The following is a 24,764-nucleotide window of genomic DNA, read 5'->3' on the forward strand; positions in this document are numbered from 1 at the left end:
TCTGCACTGCATTGGATGGCACCGCAGAGCTGCGCAACCAATGTGCTGCTGTGCAGTTCTAAAAAATACATACATATACATATATATATATATATATATATATATATATATATATATACATATATACATACACACAGTGGGGATTGAACGTTTGGGCACCCCAGCTAAAAATTTGTATTAATGTGCATAAAGAAGCCAAGGAAAGATGGAAAAATCTCCAAAAGGCATCAAATTACAGATTAGACATTCTTATAATATGTCAACAAAAGTTAGATTTTATTTCCATCATTTACACTTTCAAAATAACAGAAAACAAAAAAATGGCGTCTGCAAAAGTTTGGGCACCCTGCAGAGTTAATATCTTGTACTGCCCCCTTTGGCAAGTATCACAGCTTGTAAACGCTTTTTGTAGCCAGCCAAGAGTCTTTCAATTCTTGTTTGAGGTATCTTTGCCCATTCTTCCTTACAAAAGTCTTCCAGTTCTTTGAGATTTCTGGTCTGTCTGTCACGCACTGCTCTTTTAAGGTCTATTCATAGATTTTCAATTATGTTGAGGTCAGGAGATTGTGAAGGCCATGGCAAAACCTTCAGTTTACACCTCTTGATGTAATCCCTTGTGGATTTCGAGGTGTGTTTAGGATCATTATCCATTTGTAGAAGCCATCCTCTCTTTAACTTCAGCTTTTTCACAGATGGCATCAAGTTACCATCCAAAATTTGCTGAAATTTTATTGAATCCATTTTTCCTTCTACTCGTGAGATGTTCCCTGTGCCACTGGCTGCAACACAACCCCAAAGCATGATTGATCCAACCCTATGCTTAACAGTTGGACAGAGGTTCTTTTCATTAAATTCTGTGCCCCTTCTTCTCCAAACGTACCTTTGCTCATTCCAGCCAAAAAGTTCAATTTCAACCTCATCGGTCCACACAACTTGTTTCCAAAATGCATCAGGCTTGTCTATATGTTCATTTGCAAAGTTCAAACGATGATTTTTGTGGTGAGGACGTAGAAGAGGTTTTCTTCTGATGACTCTTCCATGAAGACCATATTTGTACAAGTATCTCTTTATAGTGGAATAGTGTACCACAACTCTAGTGTCTGCCAGATCTTTCTGGAGGGATCGTGCAGTCAAACGTGGGTTTTGAATTGTTTTTCTCACAATCCTGCGAGCTGTTCTGTCTGATATTTTTCTTGGTCTTCCAGATCTTGCTTTAACTTCCACTGTTCCTGATGACTGCCATTTCTTAATTACATTCCAAACAGAGGATATTGACATCTGAAAACGCTTTGCTATCTTCTTATAGCCTTCTCCAGCTTTGTGAGCGTCAACTATTTTCAGTTTCAGTTTTCTAGACAACTGCTTAGAAGAACCCATGGTGCTGATTGTTGGGGCAAGGTCAGATGAGTCTGGGCATTTAAAACCTTTGAGATTGACATAACCTGGTCTTCTCAGATGATGATTGAGAACAATGCATGACATTGGCAGGTCTCAGCTTTGCAAAGGGGGCAGTGCATGCTATAAATTCTGCAGGGTGCCCAAACTTTTGCAGATGCCATTTTTTTGTTTTCTGTTATTTTGAAAGTGTAAATGATGGAAATAAAATCTAACTTTTGTTGACATATTATAAGAATGTCTAATCTGTAATTTGATGCCTTTTGGAGATTTTTCCATCTTTCCTTGGCTTCTTTATGCACATTAATACAAATTTTTAGCTGGGGTGCCCAAACTTTCGATCCCCACTGTATATACATACACACACACATACACACACCACGTTCCAAATTATTATGCAAATTCTATTTAAGTGTCACAAAGATGAAATATTTTGTTTTTCAGTTTAACTCATGGATGGCATTGTGTGTCAGGGCTCTTTTGATCACTGAAAACAATCTCGGACACCTGTGATAATTAGATTGGCAGGTGAGCCCAATTTAAGGAAAAACTACTACAGTATTTGTAGCTGCTGACTTATTTTTTTTTTGGAGGGGCTGGAACTCCGCTTTTAAATTAAAACAAAAACAACAAAAAAAAAACAGTTTAGAACAATCTAGAAAGAAAAGTGTTCCATCCTATAGTGCATCTAGAAAAAAAAATAAAATGTGCAAGCATCCCAAGTATATGATTAACCAGATGTGTGCTTTCATCCCAGTGCACACCTTGTTGCAGAAACCTTTGTCCACTAAAGCTGGCCATATACTACTAGATTTCCAAACAAAGGTTCGTACAAACGTTCATTCAAAAATTCTCATTTGATGACAAAAGTTGTTCCCAAGTACTTTGAACGCTTTGAGCACGCCACTTCGGAAAAAATGGACTTTCATGAATGAAAATCACATACACTGTTAGAAATTTGTTTGCGCAAGAAAAAAAAAAATCATCCTGCTCCTTCATATTTTACTGTGACTGGTTAAAAATGAAGGTCAATTTGACACCACTGACAAACAGAGGTGAGATTGGGCCTGTTTGGATGCACTTCTGAACCCATGCGTCTAAGGCTGGCCATACACTATACAAATTTCTGCCCAATTTCCTTTAGATTTACCTTCAACTATGTAGTGCAAGGGCCTGCCCAATTGGATACAACTGAAAGTGTTGTTTAGGTTTGACCTCATATTATATGGTTTTTTCTAAATCTAAAGCAAAATTCTCAAGAAAATTGTATAGTGTATGGCCAGCCTTAGGCTGTCAGGAAGCAGTCACCTGTAATGGGTAAACCATCTGAAGCGAGGAATTTGCCGCACATATATATGCCCCTTGTAGAAGTGCGGCTGAACAGCGTGGAATGCCCCTTGACACAGATGATTAGCCCATTACAGTTGACAGTTTCCTTGCAGGCTTGAACATGTGGATTTTGAAGAGCATCCAAATACACTCAAGCTTGTCTCCAATAGCAATTAGATAATCTAACGAACATTCTTCAGCTGCTTTCACACTGTTTTGGTGCGTTCATCAGTTTAAAAAAAATGGAAGAAAACTGCATCCCTTTAAATCCTATGGCGCTCTTCACACTGACCTGTTCTACTTCAGCTGCTGTGAAAAAAATCATGCTTGCTGCATTTTTGGAGCATGTTTGTTAAGTCAAGATAAAAAAAAAAAAAAAAAAAAAAAAAAAACCACCAAAAATGCAACCCCCATTGAAATGAATAGAAACTGTAGCAAAAGCGCAACACAACTGTAGGAAGTGCTTTGTCCAGTGGAGGTAAATGCAACGTAAACGCATCAAAAGCACAATTGCACTGCAGCAAAAAGAGTCAAGAACGCATATTCATTTTTGATGCATTTTTTTCAGCGTAGCAGTGTGAAAGTAGCAAAAACGCATCAAAAGCGCAACACAACTGTGGGAAGTGCTTTGTCCAGTGGAGGAAAATGCAATGTAAATACATCAAAAGCACAATTGCACTGCAGGAAAAAAAAGCATCAAGAACGCATATTCGTTTTTGATGCATTTTTTTTTCAGCGTAACAGTGTGAAAGTAGCAAACACACTTTTTTAAATGGATCCCCTGCAATTTTGGGTCATAATATGCTAGTATGCCCTCTTTCAAACAGAGCCCTCCAGCACTTAGCTGTCACGGCTTCCCTTTTTTTTTCTTGCTGGGTTCACACTCTCTGTTTGAATGGCAGGGCTTTGATGGTGTCACTCCTGCATATGGTAGTCATCATCGCAGCACAGCGTTCTCTGCATTCATGGCACACATGCATGCACTATTGATGTCATCGATTTGAGCGGATGTACATATCTACTAAACGGTGCAAATTAAAACTAAGGCTGCTATCACACTGAGCAATTTTTGAAGCGTTTTTGCGTAAAAAAAAAATGCCTGGAAAAAGCAAGAAAACTGCTTCCCTATGTTTGTGAATGTATATCTATGTATGTTTTCACACTGAGGTGTTCCGCTTGCGGTGTGGTGTAAAAATGCCTGCTTACAGCATCTTTGAGGCAGGTTAGGGAAGTTAAAAAAAACGCCTCTTCCCATTGAAATGAATGGTAACCGCCTCAAAAACGCACCACACATGTGGGAAGGTCTGGGCTAAGCTTACTGAAAATGTCAATTCACTATTGCTAGTATACGATATTTACGGAAAATAGCAAAAACACTCGGTAAATACCACATGAAAAGACGAAGTCAAATCACAAAAGGAAATAAATAATGAAATGCGTGCGGTAACTAAGTAGTGGTCCAGGCATGCGGTATGTACTGTGTCTGTCAGTACTGTCATTGGTTGTTAAGGAAGGGGTGGATGCTGAGTCCCTAACAACCTATGAGTAATCAGCTGTCAGCGGGCTTCCCCACTGACAGCTGAATGTAAAAAAAAAAAAAAAAAAAAAAAGAAAGGAGAAGAAGGAGAAGAAGGAGAAGGAAGAGCTGGTAATTACAAAATAATAAAAAAAATGACGTGGGATTCCCCCCCTCCATCCATACCAAGCCCTTTGGGTCTGGTATGGATTTTGGGAGGGACCCCTCTTTTTTTTTGCCTTGGGGGTTCCCCTGAAAATCCATACCAGACCCGAAGGACTTGGTATGGATGGAGGGGAGACCCCTCGCCGGTTTTTTATTATTTTTTAATTGCCAGAAATTCTTTTACATTCACCTGTCAGTGAGGATCCCCGCTGACAACTGAAACATTAACGCATGGTTTTCACTATTAAAATACCGCATGAGTTGATTAAATAACTCATGCGGTATTTTAGTAGCGTTTTTTAGTGAATTCAAATGTTTTTTTTTTAAATGCTATGTGGTATCCTACCGCATACTCGGATGCGGTAAGATACTGCTAAGTGAATTGTGCGCAATATCATCTATTGCATCATTTGTTGCTAGGTTTTGGGAATAAAACTTGACAAAAACGTGCAAATGTGGGCAATTTGAGTTACAAGTCACATGTCCAGGATGTTCCACTTGAAAAACGCCTCAAAAACGCTAGTCATTTTTCAAGCGTTTGAGGCAAACCAGTGTGCCGAAAATTCTCGGCTGACAAGGCAAACTTAGACAAACATAGCTACATACTAGCGTAGTAGAAGAGTGTAGGGTTGTTCTATGCTTCTGATCCTGTGCATTTTTCCCTATTTCAATACAATTACTGTATACATTAAATTAAAATTGAACGTTGTGTTCACATACAATAAAAATGTTCTAGCTTGCACCCTCAGTTTTTGCCATTAGAAGAGTCAGAATACATTCTGGCCTAAATTCATGAAAAAATTTGATTTTCTAAATTTTTTTGCTGGATATGTTTTATAGCAAAAAGTCAAAAATACTGTTTTGGTTTATTTTCAAAATTATCGGCCTTTTTGTTTATAGCACACAAAAAAAACGCACAGGTTATCAAATATCACTGAAAGAAAGCTATATTTGTGTGAAAAAAAGGACATATATTTCATTTATGTACAGCATTGCATGACCGTGCAGTTGTCAAAGTAATACAGCGCCGTATCGCAAAAAATGGCCTGGTCAGAAAGGGGGGTAAAGGAGGGCAAGTGGTTAAACTCACTTAGCACCTTATCTTCAATATATTAGCCCCATAACCTGTGTAATTAGTGTGTTTGGAGTTAAAGGGATGAGGTGGCTACTCTAGGACTGGCCCCTGCACCATCTGATCCCCCGCTGTGACAGCTAGCAGGGGATGGTCTCCACCTGCCCGGCCCTCATTCACAGTATTCTGTGAATGAATGAACTACAAGTCCTGACAGCTATTGTCGACTTGTAGTTCTCAATGAACTACCTTGGTGTTGTGGCAGTTCACTGAGTCTTCCTGTCAGTAAGTATGGACTTCCCCATACGAGGTACAGGCACACAGATACACCGTCCTGCATAGCACCAGCGATCTGCTGATCCCCGGCGCAACGCTTTAGAGGTTCCGGCGATCTGCTGTACCCCGGCGCAACGTTTTAGAGGCTCCGGCGATCTGCTGATCCCCGGCGCAACGCTTTAGAGGCTGCGGCGATCTGCTGATCCCCGGCGCAACGCTTTAGAGGCTGCGGCGATCTGCTGATCCCCGGCGCAACGCTTTAGAGGCTCCGGCGATCTGCTGATCCCCGGCGCAACGCTTTAGAGGCTCCGGCGATCTGCTGTACCCCGGCGCAACGTTTTAGAGGCTCCGGCGATCTGCTGATCCCCGGCGCAACGCTTTAGAGGCTGCGGCGATCTGCTGATCCCCGGCGCAACGCTTTAGAGGCTCCGGCGATCTGCTGATCCCCGGCGCAACGCTTTAGAGGCTCCGGCGATCTGCTGATCCCCGGCGCAACGCTTTAGAGGCTCCGGCGATCTGCTGATCCCCGGCGCAACGCTTTAGAGGCTCCGGCGATCTGCTGATCCCCGGCGCAACGCTTTAGAGGCTCCGGCGATCTGCTGATCCCCGGCGCAACGCTTTAGAGGCTTCGGCGATCTGCTGATCCCCGGCGCAACGCTTTAGAAGCTTCGGCGATCTGCTGATCCCCGGCGCAACGCTTTAGAGGCTTCGGCGATCTGCTGATCCCCGGCGCAACGCTTTAGAGGCTCCGGCAAACTGCTGATCCCCGGCGCAACACTTTAGAGGCTCCGGAGATCTGCTAATTCCCTCTGCAATGCTTTAGAGGCTCCGGTGATCTGCTGATCCCCGGTGCAACGCTTTAGAGGCTCCGGTGATCTGCTGATCCCCACTGCAACGCTTTAGAGGCTCTAGCGATCTGCTGATCCCCACTGCAACGCTTTAGAGGCTCTAGCGATCTGCTGATCCCCACTGCAACGCTTTAGAGGCTCTAGCGATCTGCTGATCCCCACTGCAACGCTTTAGAGGCTCTAGCAATCTGCTGATCCCCACTGCAACGCTTTAGAGGCTCTAGCAATCTGCTGATCCCCACTGCAACGCTTTAGAGGCTCTAGCGATCTGCTGATCCCCACTGCAACGCTTTAGAGGCTCTAGCGATCTGCTGATCCCCACTGCAACGCTTTAGAGGCTCTAGCGATCTGCTGATCCCCACTGCAACGCTTTAGAGGCTCTAGCGATCTGCTGATCCCCACTGCAACGCTTTAGAGGCTCTGGCGATCTGCTGATCCCCACTGCAACGCTTTAGAGGCTCTGGCGATCTGCTGATCCCCACTGCAACGCTTTAGAGGCTCTGGCGATCTGCTGATCCCCACTGCAACGCTTTAGAGGCTCCGGCGATCTGCTAATCCCCGATGCAACGCTTTAGAGGCTCCGGCGATCTGCTAATCCCCGATGCAACGCTTTAGAGGCTCCGGTGATCTGCTAATCCCCGATGCAACGCTTTAGAGGCTCCGGCGATCTGCTGATCCCCGGCGCAACGCTTTAGAGGCTGCGGCGATCTGCTGATCCCCGGCGCAACGCTTTAGAGGCTCCGGCGATCTGCTGATCCCCGGCGCAACGCTTTAGAGGCTCCGGCGATCTGCTGTACCCCGGCGCAACGCTTTAGAGGCTCCGGCGATCTGCTGTACCCCGGCGCAACGTTTTAGAGGCTCCGGCGATCTGCTGATCCCCGGCGCAACGCTTTAGAGGCTGCGGCGATCTGCTGATCCCCGGCGCAACGCTTTAGAGGCTCCGGCGATCTGCTGATCCCCGGCGCAACGCTTTAGAGGCTCCGGCGATCTGCTGATCCCCGGCGCAACGCTTTAGAGGCTCCGGCGATCTGCTGATCCCCGGCGCAACGCTTTAGAGGCTCCGGCGATCTGCTGATCCCCGGCGCAACGCTTTAGAGGCTTCGGCGATCTGCTGATCCCCGGCGCAACGCTTTAGAAGCTTCGGCGATCTGCTGATCCCCGGCGCAACGCTTTAGAGGCTTCGGCGATCTGCTGATCCCCGGCGCAACGCTTTAGAGGCTCCGGCAAACTGCTGATCCCCGGCGCAACACTTTAGAGGCTCCGGAGATCTGCTAATTCCCTCTGCAATGCTTTAGAGGCTCCGGTGATCTGCTGATCCCCGGTGCAACGCTTTAGAGGCTCCGGTGATCTGCTGATCCCCACTGCAACGCTTTAGAGGCTCTAGCGATCTGCTGATCCCCACTGCAACGCTTTAGAGGCTCTAGCGATCTGCTGATCCCCACTGCAACGCTTTAGAGGCTCTAGCGATCTGCTGATCCCCACTGCAACGCTTTAGAGGCTCTAGCGATCTGCTGATCCCCACTGCAACGCTTTAGAGGCTCTAGCGATCTGCTGATCCCCACTGCAACGCTTTAGAGGCTCTAGCGATCTGCTGATCCCCACTGCAACGCTTTAGAGGCTCTGGCGATCTGCTGATCCCCACTGCAACGCTTTAGAGGCTCTGGCGATCTGCTGATCCCCACTGCAACGCTTTAGAGGCTCCGGCGATCTGCTAATCCCCGATGCAACGCTTTAGAGGCTCCGGCGATCTGCTAATCCCCGATGCAACGCTTTAGAGGCTCCGGTGATCTGCTGATCCCCGATGCAACGCTTTAGAGGCTCCGGCGATCTGCTGATCCCCGGCGCAACGCTTTAGAGGCTGCGGCGATCTGCTGATCCCCGGCGCAACGCTTTAGAGGCTCCGGCGATCTGCTGATCCCCGGCGCAACGCTTTAGAGGCTCCGGCGATCTGCTGATCCCCGGCGCAACGCTTTAGAGGCTCCGGCGATCTGCTGTACCCCGGCGCAACGTTTTAGAGGCTCCGGCGATCTGCTGATCCCCGGCGCAACGCTTTAGAGGCTGCGGCGATCTGCTGATCCCCGGCGCAACGCTTTAGAGGCTCCGGCGATCTGCTGATCCCCGGCGCAACGCTTTAGAGGCTCCGGCGATCTGCTGATCCCCGGCGCAACGCTTTAGAGGCTCCGGCGATCTGCTGATCCCCGGCGCAACGCTTTAGAGGCTTCGGCGATCTGCTGATCCCCGGCGCAACGCTTTAGAAGCTTCGGCGATCTGCTGATCCCCGGCGCAACGCTTTAGAGGCTTCGGCGATCTGCTGATCCCCGGCGCAACGCTTTAGAGGCTCCGGCAAACTGCTGATCCCCGGCGCAACACTTTAGAGGCTCCGGAGATCTGCTAATTCCCTCTGCAATGCTTTAGAGGCTCCGGTGATCTGCTGATCCCCGGTGCAACGCTTTAGAGGCTCCGGTGATCTGCTGATCCCCACTGCAACGCTTTAGAGGCTCTAGCGATCTGCTGATCCCCACTGCAACGCTTTAGAGGCTCTAGCGATCTGCTGATCCCCACTGCAACGCTTTAGAGGCTCTAGCGATCTGCTGATCCCCACTGCAACGCTTTAGAGGCTCTAGCGATCTGCTGATCCCCACTGCAACGCTTTAGAGGCTCTAGCAATCTGCTGATCCCCACTGCAACGCTTTAGAGGCTCTAGCGATCTGCTGATCCCCACTGCAACGCTTTAGAGGCTCTAGCGATCTGCTGATCCCCACTGCAACGCTTTAGAGGCTCTAGCGATCTGCTGATCCCCACTGCAACGCTTTAGAGGCTCTAGCGATCTGCTGATCCCCACTGCAACGCTTTAGAGGCTCTGGCGATCTGCTGATCCCCACTGCAACGCTTTAGAGGCTCCGGCGATCTGCTAATCCCCGATGCAACGCTTTAGAGGCTCCGGCGATCTGCTAATCCCCGATGCAACGCTTTAGAGGCTCCGGTGATCTGCTAATCCCCGATGCAACGCTTTAGAGGCTCCGGCGATCTGCTGATCCCCGATGCAACGCTTTAGAGGCTCCAGAAACAAAAAAGAATAAATGCAGAGTATTTTTTAACCTGCCTAAAAAATGTGCACTTATTATTTTGTGTTACAAGGTGAACTTGTCCTTTTTAAAATGAAAATATTTTTCTCCGCGTGTACGGCCAGTTTTTAGGAGACAGCACTGTGGAAGCAGAGCGTTGTTGGCTGATGCAGATGTCAGTGCTATTATTATCTGTAGCAGACACCTCCAATTACATGCAGGAACACACACCTCCAATGACTAGATGACATCCATTCACATGCTAAGGGCAGAGGAAGAAAACAAGGCAAGAATAGGAAGACACAAACTTTACCGTTTACTGTACAATCAAACAACATCCTGGACTTGATTATGAAACAAACTAAGTGCTCCGATGCTGACAGCTCTGCAAATATTTGTAGAAACAGAAACGTGCAACAAACAAACTCTGGCAGCTTACAGGATGTGTCTGCATGCTTGGATTGCTGAGGACAGTAGTAGATCCATCCTATACAGATCCGTCCCAGAGATCCATCCTACACAGATCCATAGAGCACATCGGATCTGCCTGCACTCAGCCCATAGAGCTCTCCTTGTCCTGTCTTACCTTTTAGGGGAGATCTTGGAATAGTCCTTCTTGCCGGCATGGTAGGCTGTCAGGACCACTCCTTGGCTACTGTTCGGCCTCCAGCTCATGGTGTGTCCAGCATAATGTCTCCAATAGATAGCACTTGTTCCTGTCTGCCTCCTGGCAACTCCACCGTGACAGCTCCTCCTCCAGCCACCCTCCTCATAGTAGGTAATAAGAGCAGGGAGGAGCCCGGAGCACTCGGCTTCCTCATCCACAACAATGAGTCACTCCTCATCTCCTCTCTACAGTCCTACCTGAGCTGCCTGTGTGCTCTCCTCTCCTCCACACAATGCACACCAATCAGATCGACAAAAAGATCGCCCTGTATTTCTGCCAGACAGCCCTCAGCCACGGAAAGGAGCTGATCACAAAACACCATCCGTGACAATACACTAGGTCACCATACTCTATACCAGCCTTTCTCAACTAGGGTGCCTTGGCAAAATGTCTAAAAATTCCCCAAAACTTGTATACAAGCCAGCAGGTCAAACAATCCTGCCATTGTCTAGCCTGTGGAGGTCTGTGCATCCCTCCATGGACATGCTTCCCCAGACCAGCCATTCTCAATCGGTGCCCAGCAACCTGGGGTGCTTTGAAGTTTCTTTAGGGGTACCTTGAGGTTTCTTCAGGGGTGCCTTGACAAAATGTCTAAAAATTCCCCAAAACTTGTATACAAGCCAGCGGGTCGAACAATCCTGCCATTGTCTAGCCTGTAGAGGTCTGTGCATCCCTCCATGGACATGCTTCCCCAGACCAGCCATTCTCAATCAGGGTGCCCAGCAACCTGGGGTGCATTGAAGTTTCTTCAGGGGTACCTTGATGTTTCTCCAGGGGTGCCTTGACAAAATGTCTAAAAATTCCCCAAAACTTGTATATAAGCCAGCAGGTCAAACAATCCTGCCATTGTCTAGCCTGTAGAGATCTGTGCATCCCTCCATGGACATTGCTTCCCAGACCAGCCATTCTCAATCAGGGTGCCCAAGGCAACCTGGGGTGCTTTGAAGTTTCTTCAGGGGTGCCTTGGCAAAATGTCTACAAATTGGTCAAAACTTGCATGCAAGCCACCGGGTGGAACAAGCCTGCCTTTTAGTTACACAAAGCCACAGGTTTTCATTGTGCACCATTACAACCTTCTAGCCGCCAGCGTCCTGACAACCAATGACATCATCAGTTGATAAGGAGGATGTCAGTTGCCTTCACTGCATCCTAATTTGACCCTCCTCTGCCCCTCTCCATCAGTGCTGGGGTTACATTAGCTCAGTGATGGTGAAAAACTGAGGGAGAAGAGAAACATTGGAATAACATGCTTGCCTCCAGGACTTCTCCCGAGCTTCTCCCATCCAATGGAACTCTCTACCCCAATCTGTCTGGCTGTCTCCTAATCTATCCACCTTTAGACGATCCCTGAAAACCTTTCTCTTTAAAGAAGTCTATCCTGCTTCTGCCTAGTAAACCGCCATTTATTTCCTCCATCAGCTCATCCCCCCCACAGCTATTACCTTTTGTATCACTCAATCCTTCCTCCCAGGGGTAAGCAATCTGTGGCTCTCCAGCTGTTGCAGGACTACACGTTCCATTATGCCTCTGCAAGTCATAAGCTGTAACTGTCAGTTTTGTAATGTTGCAATGCCTCATGGGAAATGTAGTTCTACAACAGCTAGAGAGCTGCAGGTTGCCTACCCCTATCCTAGATTGTAAGCTCTAACGAGCAGGTCCCTGTTTCCTCTTGTACCAAATTGTATTGTAACTGCTGTAATGTCTGCCTTCATTTTGTAAAGAGCTGCGCAAACTGTTGTTGCTATATAAATCCTGTATAATAATAATAATAATAATACTATTCAGTGCCAGTGTGCAAAAGAGTATTTGCTTTGGAAGAATAAATCACCTCTGTTGTTGGGTGTCCTACATGTCTGGATGTTGCTGCGTTATAAAGAACTATTAGAATAGTTTTTCATAATTTAGAATGGGGTGCCCTTTTAAAATTATGGACAGTCTTGAGGCACCTCATTATGGAATAGTGTGCCTCAAGACTGTCCATATTTTTAAAGGGTGTCTTGGAACTGTCTATAATTTTAAAGGGTGCCTTGACTGAAAAAAGTTTGAAAAACACTGCTCTATACAATCTGATTGTACAATCTCCTTTAGAGCGATACGTGTAAATTAATTGGTTTACGTGAAAGTTATAGCGTTTACAAATGGCGGTATATATACTGGCATTTTTTTATTTTTACTAGTAATGGGGGCGATCAGCAACTTGTAGCGCGATGGCAGCGGGAATTCTGACACTGATTTGGTGCCACTGACATCTCCAGTGACACCAATATCACTGACATCTCCAGTGATACTAATACAGTGATCAGTGCTGAGAAAAAGCACTGACACTGTACTAATGGCACTGGTCAGGAAGGGGTTAACATGAGGGGCGATCAAAGGGTTAACTGTGCTGTTTTACTGTAAGCTGTGTCCTTGTGCTTCACTATAAGCACACTGCTGTGGATGGCTGTGCTGTGCAGAGCCATACAAAGCAGCGTGCACAAGCTGAAAGGGAGGAGAACTGTGTTGTTTACATACAGTTCTCCTCCCCGTCATGCTTGGCAATCACCTGGCGCCGGCGAATAATCACCAGCTGGGACCCGGTGATTGACAGCCGCATCCGTGAATGACAGCGTGGGTAGGGCACGCGCATGCTCCCTACCCGGAAATGCAAAATCACTTATATATATGTGATTTTAAACACCCATGCTGCCCTGTAGCAGTATATCTGCTATATGGCGGTCGGGTAGCAGTTAAATAACAGCTTAAAGTGATACTAAACCTACAACAGTAAGACCCTGGGCATATCAAATGTGACTTGGCATGCGATTTGCAAATCGCATGGCAAGTAGCACCCTATTGTCCACAATTACAGCATTCATAAGCGTGCGGTTCCAACTTAGTTGGAGCCGCACCAGTTTCTAAAGCAGTGAATGCACTACTTTTGGTGCGGTTTGCATAGATATCTGTGTCAGATGTCTTGCAAATCGCACCTCAAATCAGCTTGTCATCCGACTTTGAAATCGTGCAACTTCACTGTAAGATGATTTCAAAGTCGGGATCGGTATGACCAGGGTATAAGTTTCAGTTTACACTGCTGTGACTTGGGATCCGACTTGTGAGACCCCAAGTTGCATGACATGTGAAATCCCATGTTAGTTAATGAGAGCTGTCTTAATTACCACTACTAAAGTCGCTCCGACTTTAGAAAAGGTTCCGGTATGACTTCAAGGCGACTTGTGCCCATAGACTTTAACGAACGTGGCCTCCAAGTCGGATCCTCATCTATATTGATGTGATTGGCAGGGGCGGACTGACAACTCATGGGGCCCCTGGGCAATAGGGAATCATGGGGCCCCTGTGTCCTTGCCCAAACTCGAAAAGGCCTATGAAAAAGGTACCAGGGGCATCTCATGGGGCCCCCTACTGACCCCAGGTCCTCGAACAGTGCCCGAGTTTCCAAATGGTCAGTCTGCCCCTGGTGATTGGGATCCAACATTACAGGAAGATTACCCAGGCATTCCCTGAAAGTTGCTTCAAAGTTGCTTCAAAGTCCCTTCAAAGTAGTACTCAAGTCACCTCAAGTTGCACAGTAAGTCACACAACTTTCAGATCACAGTAGTGTGAACCAAGACTAAAATCTGTATTTGCAGTAAAGCATGCTTGTTACACTCACTGTGGAACCTAAGTGGTTAATCCTCTGCATCATGTAAAAATGCTGTTTGATCCTTACTTCTCTGATCCTCCCCTTCTTCTAGTGCCCCCCTCTTATCTTCTGATAAGACATATCATGTGGAGTCACTCTGCACATGCTCCGTTTGGTGTGTATTGCTAGAGAGTTTTTTTTTTTTTTCTTGAGAGAGTGCATGCAATCAGCACAGGGCCAATAAGCACTGTCCAGGCAGAGATCAGGAGCATTGGCTCCCACTGCTGTCAAACACAGCCAGTGAGCCAATGAGAAGAGAGAGGGGGTGGGGCTGAGCCGCAGCTCCGTGTGTGAATGGCCACAGAGATCAGCGGGTGCCCTCATAGCAAGCTGCTTGCTGTGGGGGCACCCAACAGGAGGGATTGGCCAGGAGCGCTGACGGGGGAGCGGAGAAGAGGAGGATACAAGCTGCTCTGTGCAAAACCACTGTACACAGCAGGTAAGTATGACACATTTGGGTTTTTTTGTTTTTTTTTATTATAAGCCTTTAAAATCACTTTAAAGTGTCACTAAACCCACAACAGTAAAATCAGTCTGTATACTGTATGCAGTAAATCATGCTTGTTATACTCACTGTGGAACCTAAGGTGTTAATGCTCCATATTGTGTAAAAAGGCTGTTTGATCCTGTCAGCTCTGATCATCCCCTTCTTCTACTGTCCCCAATTCATCTGCCATAATACAGAGCAAGTCTGCACATGCTCAGTTTGGTGTGTATTGCTAGGGAATTTATTGGGGGGTTTTTTGGGAGGGTGCAAGTGATCAGTACAGGGCCAATCAGCACTGTCCAGACAGAGAGTCAGGGGTCATTCAGCCTTATAGGACAGTCAGAGGAGACTGAAAACCCCTCCTACAAGATTAACCAGTGCTCAACTAAACACTGATAGAAGTCACAAGACTGCTCTAACTGCTGATGAGAAAAGGTATTAAGCAGTTTATATTTACGCAAATAATTGCATTTCCATGTTGTGTGTACTGTGGGAGATCAGAGAGAGTGAATGCAGGGTCCTGGGTTTGGTAAACTATAGTAGAACTATAGGCCAATTTTTTTTTTCATTGTGGATAGATTAAGGCTAGGTTCACACCTGTGCATGTTATGATTGATGAGTTTTTTCCAATGCGATTTGAAGTGCATTTTCAAACATGTGCAACATTGATATGACTTTGGATGGGTGCAACTATGATGCAACTTTGGTGCAACTTTGGATGGGTGCAACTTGGATGCAACTTGGACACTACTTGAGTGCCAGAGAATGACTGTAAAGTCGCATCAAATTCATACTACATGAACAGAACTGCCACACTTTCCTATTACCAAAAAAAAAACAAACCACACATCAATGTTGCATCTATCCAGAGTTGCATCAACGTATCAAAGTGGCATCAAAGTCAATGCTTTCCTAATGGCAAGAAAAACACACTACATGCATTTCTGCTGCATGTTCATTGAATTCTATTGAACCAAAAATGTGCCGTTTTATGTTTAACCACTTCCCGTCCGGCACATGTATATAAACGGCCAGATGGGAGCAGAGCAGGAGCGGGTTGCCGTTCATAAACGGCACCCGCCATTTTGGACTGTGCGCGCTCCCTCGCTGTACGGGACTTCTGTGTGAGGTCCTGATCATGCGATCACTGATTGACCAATCAGTGATCACATGAATAGTAGTAAGCAAGATGTCACTTCTGACATCAATACTTACTACGTGTGAAATCTGTGAATGATCACAGAGGTCACATGGTACAAGGCCATTCACAACATCCATCAATCACCACTCACATAGTATTTTTCAATGGCTGCAAGAATGCAGCCAGAGAGAAGGAGAAATGATTGCTTTTACAGCCTTTATGGGTGTAAAAGCAATCAGTGTAAAAAAAAAAAAATCTTCATCTCCCCTCACAAGTAGTACAGTGTATGGTGACACTGTACTGCTAGGGTGACAGTATGTTAAAAAAAAAACCCATAAATAATAATATTAAAAAATAAAAATGTAAAAAAAATATTTTGAAAAATTATAATTTTTGGTTATAAACTAATTTGGGTTATTTTTTTTTACTAAAAAGATAACTGAATACATTTTGGCCAAGATTTATGAAGAAAGAATATTTATTTGCAAAATTTTATAAGAAAAACACTTTTTTTCTAAATTTTTGGACTTTTTAATTTATATAGCAAAAAAAATTAAAATCCCAGTGGTCAATAAATACCACCAAAATAAAATTTTATCTGTCTCAAAAAAATGCTTAAAAATTCATATGGGTACAGTGTTGCATGGCCGCGCATTTGTCATTCAAAGTGTGACAGCTCTGAAAGCTGAAAATTGGCCTGGGCAGGAAGGGGGTAAAAGTGTCCAGACTTAAAGTGGTTAAAAAAGTCCCTGACCCTTTCCAATAATGCAGCGGCTGAAAAATGCAGAGATGTAAACGTATCTAATAGGAAACCGTGTTAAATGGACTATAGTGCATTTCTGCAAAATGCACTAAGAAAACGCAGAGGTGTGAACCAGGTCTAAGGGAGGGTTATAACTCCTATCTAATTTTGTTCTCCATTTGTTTCCCATTGTGGAGATTTCCCTTCGCTGTTCCATACCCAAACAAGAAGTGAGAGGAAATACCTGCAAATTAGTTAAACAGAAAGTGTCTGTTTACACCTGCCGACGTCCAATCTGATCCACCAAAAAGAGACGCATAGCGATCCCTCTCTGTCCATTGGATCAGATTGGATGACAATCGATGGAAACATAGAAGGGGTCCATTTCTATGCGACAGCCCATACAGAATAGCAGGCTGTGTTCATGTCTGCATAAGCAGAGCAGACATGGACCTGATCTCCTAGATTGTAAGCTCCAAGGAGCAGGGCCCTCCTATCCCTCTTGTATTGAACTGTATTGTTACTGTATTGTCTCCTGTTATATTGTAAAGCGCTGAGCAAACTGTTGGCACTATATAAATCCTGTATAATAATAATAATAATAATATCCACTTGCTCAGCTGGGATTAGCAGACAGATCCCCTCTGAGCAAACAGATCCACTGACGGGTCCATCCCTTGTGAAAGGGGCCTTACAAAGTATCTAGTAAGAGGACCTATCCAAGTCATCCAATCAATTTGTATCCAATCAAGCAGTTCCTTGCACTGGGTGGACCGAGACTCTGAGACACATTTAACTTGTACAGGCCTACTGTACCCTCCCGCAATCACTATTATTCCCAATGGTTGATGGGAATTGTAGTTTCCTTTTACTGCAGAGAGAGAGGAGAGGATATGCTGTCATCCCTGCTGTTACACCTCCTGCTTGGCAGAGCAGATTTTGTTATCTTTTGAATTACTGAGATGAGGTCATGAAAATTCAATTAGACTTTTCTCCTAAATGGTAAGGGTTTTTCAAATTTTATTTATAACTTTTTAGTGTTTTGTGTAGGGGGGTATACTAATCAGCGATTTTTTGCCTATCCCGGAGTTCTTCTTTAATGCATTCTATGCACTAAGGTAAAGCATCTTCTGGTTGCAGCTCCCCCCCACCTTATACTTACCTGAGCCCCATCTCCATCCAGTGATGTGCTTGAGAGCAGCAGCTCTCGTGAGTGTCCCTCTACTCATTGGCTCCTGCTGCTGTCAATCACAGCCAGGGAGCCAATGAGGAGAGATTGGGGGTGGAGCCGAGCCACAACAATGTCCATTCACAGAAGCAAGCCTGCTCGAGTACCCGATAGCAAGAGGCTTCCTATTGGGGGCACCCAGAAAGGGGGGAGAAGCCAGGACCGCCTGCAGGAGACCCAAAAAGAAAAGGATTGGGGCTGCTCTGTGCAAAAGGATTGCACAGAGCAGGTAAATATAACATGTTTATTTCTTTTTTTTTTAAAATACAAAGTTTAAAATTACTTTAAAGTGGAAGAAAAGCCTAAAGCATGGTATACGCCTTGAGTTTTTTTTGTTCAACCACAACCAGTTCCACTCAAGTTGATGCAGGAATCTGCTGTTCTATTGTATTCTGACAGTGGGGACTCCCTCCTGTCAAAATACACAGCCATTGGCTGCATGTCCTGATCAAATGCTGGTTTTCCAGCAGGACTGTTAGAGAATAGACTGGCTTTTGCTGAACAGACTGGGGTGCACACAGAGGGAAATTTAAATTTAAAAAGGCTCCCTCCCCCTCCTCCTGTCTGTCCTGCATACCCTGTACAAAGAAGATCTGTGTACTTACCTATTTTTAATCTGCTACAATCTGATCCTGCAGCTCAGACTCTTCTGTGTCATTGATGGGCTGCTGCAGGGGAATGGAGAAAGTATCGAAAACAGCTGGGCAATGGGAGCCTATGGGTGATATCATGGCTCCATCAATTTTCATCTGTTGTTAAGCGTTTCCTGGGTAGGAGCTGCAGTGATTGGGCCAGGGTGGATTCAAAATTGGCAAGTATTATACAAGTTAGGCAGGATAGATAGAAGGCTCGGGGGTGGGGGGGCCTTTGGCTGATCAATCAAAAGAGTGTACTGCCAGCGTTACTTATTGCTAGATCTAAAGGAGATTGTGCAATCATATTGTAGCATGTATGGCAAGCCTAACTGCTGTTTGTGTAGATACATGCAAACATGTAATCACTCCTTCTCTCTGTTGGGGTCCCTCAAGGTTCTGTCCTCGGACCCCTTCTCTTCTCCATCTACACCTTCTCCCTTGGCCAATTGATAAACTCCCACGGCTTCAACTACCATCTCTATGCTGACAACACACAAACTTATCTCTCTACCCCTCACCTCATCCCCTCAGTCTCCAATCGCATCACCAGCCTACTAAGTGACATATCAGACTGGATGTCACTCCACTTCCTCAAACGCAACCTTTCCAAAACTGAGCTCCTAGTATTCCTCCCAGCCCGTCCCCCCCCCCCCCCCCCGACTTCTCCATCAAGATCAACAACACTATCATCAGTCCCACCCCTCACACCAGTGTACTAGGTGTAATCCTAGACTCCCATCTGTCCTTTCAGCCCCAGGTCCAATCACTGACAAACTCATGTAGACTTCACCTCCACAACATCTCCACGATACGACCGTTCCTAACCACGGAAACCACTAAGCAACTTATTCACTCCCTTACTATATCATGCCTTGACTACTGTAACTCCCTCCTCACTGGCCTACCGAATCGCAGGCTATCCCCACTGCAGTCCATCATGAATGCTGCTGTCAGACTCATCCACCTTACTAATCGTTCTGTATCTGCCATCCCTCTCTGCCCCCTCCACTGGCTTCCCATTGCCCAGCGGATAAAATTCAAAACACTAACAATGACGTACAAAGCCATTCATAACACTGCCCCTAATTACATCACCGACCTTGTCTCTAAATACCACCCAAACCGTATTCTCCGCTCCTCGCAAGACCTCCTACTCTCTAGCTCCCTTGTCTCCTCCTCCCATGCCCGTCTCCTGGATATCTCAAGGGCTTCACCCATCCTCTGCAACTCCCTACCCCAATCTATCAGGCTATCGCCTACTCTGCTCACTTTTAGGTGCACTCTGAAAACCCATCTCTTCAGGGAAGCCTACCCCGACCCCAGCTAATATTGGAATCTCTACTCTGCCTACCACTCCATCCCCCACAGCTAATTACCTCTTGTACCACTATCCCCTCCCTCCTAGAGTGTAAGCTCCAAGGAGCAGGGCCCTCTAATCCCTCTTGTATTGAACTGTATTGTTACTGTACTGTCTCCCTCCATAATGTAAAGCGCTGAGCAAACTGTCGGAGCTATATAAGTCCTGTATAATAATAATAATAATGCAAACAGCACCAGCAAATTTCCTGTGCTTACTGCCCGGCACCATAGAGCTTGATTGGCATTTGCCATTGAACACCAGAATTGGCAGGTCCGTCACTGGTGCCCTGTGCTTTTCACAGATGAGAGCAGGTTCACCCTGAGCACATGTGAGAGACATGAAAGGGTCTGGAGAAGCCGTGGAGAATTTTATGCTGCCTGTAACATCATTCAGCATGACCGTTTTGGTGGTGGGTCAGTGATGGTCTGGGGAGGCATATCCATGGTGGGATGCACAGACCTCTACAGGCTAGATAATGGTACCCTGATTGCCATTAGGTATCAGGATGAAATCCTTGGAGCCATTGTCAGACCCTACGCTGGTGCAGTGGGTCCTGGGTTCCTCCTGGTGCATGACAATGACCGGCATCATGTGGCGAGAGTAGGCAGGCAGTTCCTGGAGGATGAAGGAATTGGTACCATTGAATAGCCCTCACACTCGCCTGACCTAAATCCAATAGGACACCTCTGGGATATCATGTTTCTGTCCATCTGACGATGCAAAGTTGCACCTCAGACTGTTCAGGAGCTCAGTGATGTCCAGGTCCAAATCTGGGAGGAAATATCCCAAGACATCATCCAGTTTCTCATTAGGAACATGCCCTGACATTGTCAGGCATACATACAAGCACGCAGGGGGCCAAACAAACTAATGAGCAATGAAATTTCAGCAAAATGGACTAGCCTGCTGCATCATTTTTTCACTTTGATTTTTGGGGTGTCTTTGAATTCAGGCCTCTGTAGGTTGATAATTTTCATTTCCCTCATACGATGGGGCATCCTTACTTTCCTAATACATTACCCAGTCCCTATCAGTATAGATATCCAGCATGATATTTTTCCCCATTGAGATTTGAAGTGTTTTCAAAGTGTTCCTTTAATTTTTTTGAGCAGTGTATTTTCAATTAATACTGTTCAATTTAACCAGCGATGAATCGCTTCCTTGTAATAGTTCATACCTGGATCGATCACAAATCAATATGCATATGGCCAATTTGAATGTAGCGATTTGTGAATGACTTAGATACAAGCAATTGCAAATGAGCAATTTATCATCGATTAAAATGTCAAAGAGAGAAATATGCAGGGTTGTTGCAATCGACTGAAAACATCAATCCAACATACGATCTGTCAAATAAAAATGCATGCAGTCGTTTACAAAATGATCACTCCATCAATCTGAATTACAATTCTTTGAAAACATGCAGATGTTGATCAGAAGTGATTTACATTGGAAATCGATCGAGAGCTCATTAAATTGATCAAATGGAAATTATACATTTTTTTTTTATTTAATTTGATCATTTTATTTGCATGAATGATCGACTGTATGATACACATGTGGCCCCCTTAGGCTATCCGCAGTAAATATAAAATATTTTCCCAGCAGTTACTGAATAAATGTCCCCATCTAGTGTCACAGCAGAAAATAAACACAACGGCTTTTATTTTAGGTGATGAATGTGGCAAAAAGTAAACTGCTTCTCACATTTATTTCTAGAATAAATCAACCTGCAATTTAGCTTTTTTGATATTTTAGTGATGTTTGCTGAATTTTCCTGGTTATTTAGAGGCGCTGTAATTATATGCTCTGCCAGTGATGCCTCTAAAGCCGTGTTAAAGGAATTATTTTGAAAAGGGAGCCAACCTGCAAACATACTATAGCTGCATATTTGGTTTACTAGGGAAACATTAACTTGTGAATTACATTTACAGGAAAGTTTTCTTGTTATAAAAATGTTATGTATTTTTGTGAATACAGTATTTATATACCGACTAGTAATATTTTGTATTCTGAAAGCTTGTTAGTAATAGAAGTATTCAGACAAAAATGTAGCGATTTCACCCAGCAGTTGACAAACATACTTCCTCAGCTTTACAGTGAGTGCAAACAATCAAAGAGAAAGAATTCCTAATCTCTTTACTTGCATGCAGCCTGACAGTCAACCAAGCAAGGGTAATTGCTCAAGGTCTTAGTAAATGAAGGGAAACTGCTGACTCTTTGTTGATCCTCCAATCATGCAAAAATTCAGTTTTTCTATTTTCTTTGTATGTGATCGGGTATTCTTTGGAAATTAAGCTGTACCTCATTTATTAAGTTCTGGAGGAAATGCCCTTGCAGAGTGCAACTGCACTTGCAAAGTGCACAGTCTGTTTGTCTTTAGTAAATCAACCCTTGTATGTCTTTCTTTACAGCCAAACTCTGGACACCACTGATATAATTCAATGCACCCAGCTTATGAAAGGTATAATACTTGTTTTTCCAGGGTATTATGTAACAGAGAGCTGCTTCCATGAGGCCAAATGGAGTGACCAACTTAGATGGCAGTCATGGAGGCACAGTGGGGGCAGCACTGATGTCAGAGTGTCTGTGCATGTTCAAGCCCCGAGACGTGCAGCATAAATGGCTATTATAGTTTAGACGGGCTGGCCGCCTATGTTCTAGCAATTAAAGACACTGTGTGGCCCTGAAATATGATTATGTTATTTTGGGTAGGGGGTGTGTGTGCTTGCTCCCTACCCACACCGCTATTGGTTCCTCAGCATGTCAATCACTGGGTCTCGGTGATCATTGGCCGAGCTGACAGGGGAGAGGTCTGTATGCAAACAACACAGATCTCTCCCCTGTCCGCACGAACAGGCTGCTTTGTATTGCTCTGCACAGCAGAGCAATACAAAACGACTTGAGGCTGTAATTAGTGCTAAAAGTGATTCAAAAAAGTATTGAGCAAAGGCTGTGAATACTTATGTACATGTGGTTTTTTTTTCGTTTTTTATATTTAATAAATTGCAAAGATTTCAAAACAAACTTCTTTCATGTTGTCATTATGGGGTATTGTTTTTAGAATGTTGAGGGAAAAAATGAATTTAATCCATTTTAGAATAAGGCTGTAACAAAACAAAATGTGGCAAAAGTTAAGAGCTGCAAATACTTTCTGGATGCACTATATATTTTGGCCTAAATTTATGAAGAAATTTTATTTTTAAAATTTTTTTACTGGATATTTTTTTATAGCAAAATGTCAAAAATATTGTTCTTTTTTCAAAATTGACGGTCTTTGTTTATAGCGCAAAAAATAAAAACTGCACAAGTGATTTATTATCACTGAAAGAAAGCTCTATTTGTGGGAAAAAAAGACATACATTTCATTTTGGTGTAGAGTTGCATGACCGTGCAATTGTCAGTTAAAATAATGCAGCACTGTATCGCAAACAATGGCCTGGTCAGGAAGGGGGGGTAAATCCTTTGGAGGGCAAGTGGTTAAAGAGTTGATTCACCTTTAATAATAACTGCATATGCAGCTAGGAGCATTTATGTACCTGCTAAAGCTTGGCTGTAAAAAACTCCCAGAGGTGGCATCCTGAAGTCCTGCCTTGTTGTCATGATGTTAGTAAGACACTTTCAGTTGTTACTGCTCACCCCCACCAATACAGGTGCTCTCCCTCTCTCAAACCTCTGTACATGCATGCTTTCTCTCCTGTGACAGAAGAGATTTATTTATTTGTTAAGGAGTGTGAAAAAGATAACAGCGGCTGTAATAGGGAGGTCATTCAGCGTAATGAGGGGCAGATGCATTACATTCTCTGCAAGACGTAAAAAGCCTTCAAGAACTTACTTCAATCTACAATCAACCTTCGGCCCTTGGGATTGTAAGCCAAGGCTCTGTACAGGTTTTACAGGTACAGGTTTTAAAATTTATTCCAAACCTTGATTCATCCATAGTGGTTAAATGGTTAGCACTTCCACCTGGAAGCTCTAGGATCATTGGTTAGAATCCCATACACAGAACCACCTGCTTGGAGTTTGCATGTTCTCCCTGTGCATGCGTGGGTTTCCTCCAGGTACTCCGTTCTCCTCTCACACTCCAAAGACATGCTGGTAGGTTATTTGGCTCCTGCCTAAATTGGCCCTAGTATGTATATGTATGAATATAAGTTATGGATCTCAGATTGAATGCTTGAGGGTTAGAGACTGATGTGTGTATATATATATATATATATATATATATATATATATATATATGTAAAGCACTGCATAAGTTGTCAGCGATATATAAGTACCTGTTTTAAATAAATAAATGCATTATGCCTTCCAACTTTCCCTCATCTGATGGGACATCTGCCTCCAGCAGGAAAATTCAGCTTGCAATATTAGATTTATCCACTAGACGGAGCCCAGAATCTTGGGAGCTCAGACTCTATCTTAAAGGATAAGTCCACCTTTGGAACATGTTACATGTTCCACCCGTTTTTAGGGTGGAACATGTAACATGTTCCCATAGCTGCAGCCCACACTCCAAAGACATGCTGGTAGGTTATTTGGCTCCTGTCTAAATTGGCCCTACTATGTGTATGTATGAATGTAAGTTAGGGATCTCAGATTGAACGCTTGAGGGTTAGAGACTGATGTGAATATATATATATATATATATATATATATATATATATATATATATATATATGTAAGACACTGCATAAATTGTCAGTGATATATAAGTACCTGTTTTAAATAAATAAATACATTATGCCTTCCAACTATCCCTCATCTGATGGGACATCTGCCTCCAGAGCAGGAGAATTCAGCCTGCAATATTAGATTTATCCACTAGACGGAGCCCAGAATCCTGGGAGCTCAGACTCTATCTTGAAGGATATGTCTACCTTTGGAACATGTAACATGTCCATAGCTGCATCCGCCCCCCCGTACCCTCTGACAGATAGTACGGGGAGAAGTTTCCCCGTACTGTCAGATTTGAAAACAGCGTGTGTGGACGGAGCCCCGCACGGCCGTGTCACTCATTCACAGAGTTCTATGAATGAGTACCTACAAGTCCTGGCAGCCTTAACGGCTCTCGGCTTGTAGTTTTCAATGAACTACCACGGTGCTGTGGAGCACCGTGGTAGTTCATTGAAGCTTCCTCTCAATATATCTGCTTG

At 44.7% G+C, this 24,764-nt stretch overlaps 1 protein-coding gene across 2 annotated transcripts in view; it reads right to left on the reverse strand.

The window, feature by feature from the left end:
- ARHGAP18 (Rho GTPase activating protein 18) overlaps window positions 1–24,764 on the reverse strand; it is a 218,073-nt gene that overhangs the window by 157,263 nt on the left and 36,046 nt on the right. Inside the window, exon 1 of one of the 2 annotated variants that reach the window (XM_089676139.1) lies at window positions 10,253–10,439. The exons of the other annotated variant lie outside the window; for it this stretch is intronic. Within the exon in view, the coding sequence (XP_089532265.1) occupies window positions 10,253–10,341 (89 nt within the window). The 5' untranslated portion in view covers window positions 10,342–10,439. Of the gene's footprint in view, window positions 1–10,252; window positions 10,440–24,764 lie in introns of those variants that run through there. 2 annotated transcript variants of the gene reach the window in all.

The sequence above is a fragment of the Staurois parvus genome, unplaced genomic scaffold, assembly GCF_062004578.1.
Source record: "Staurois parvus isolate SC_StPar_1 unplaced genomic scaffold, SC_StPar_1.0 ptg000165l, whole genome shotgun sequence".
Taxonomy (NCBI): Eukaryota; Metazoa; Chordata; class Amphibia; order Anura; family Ranidae; genus Staurois; species Staurois parvus.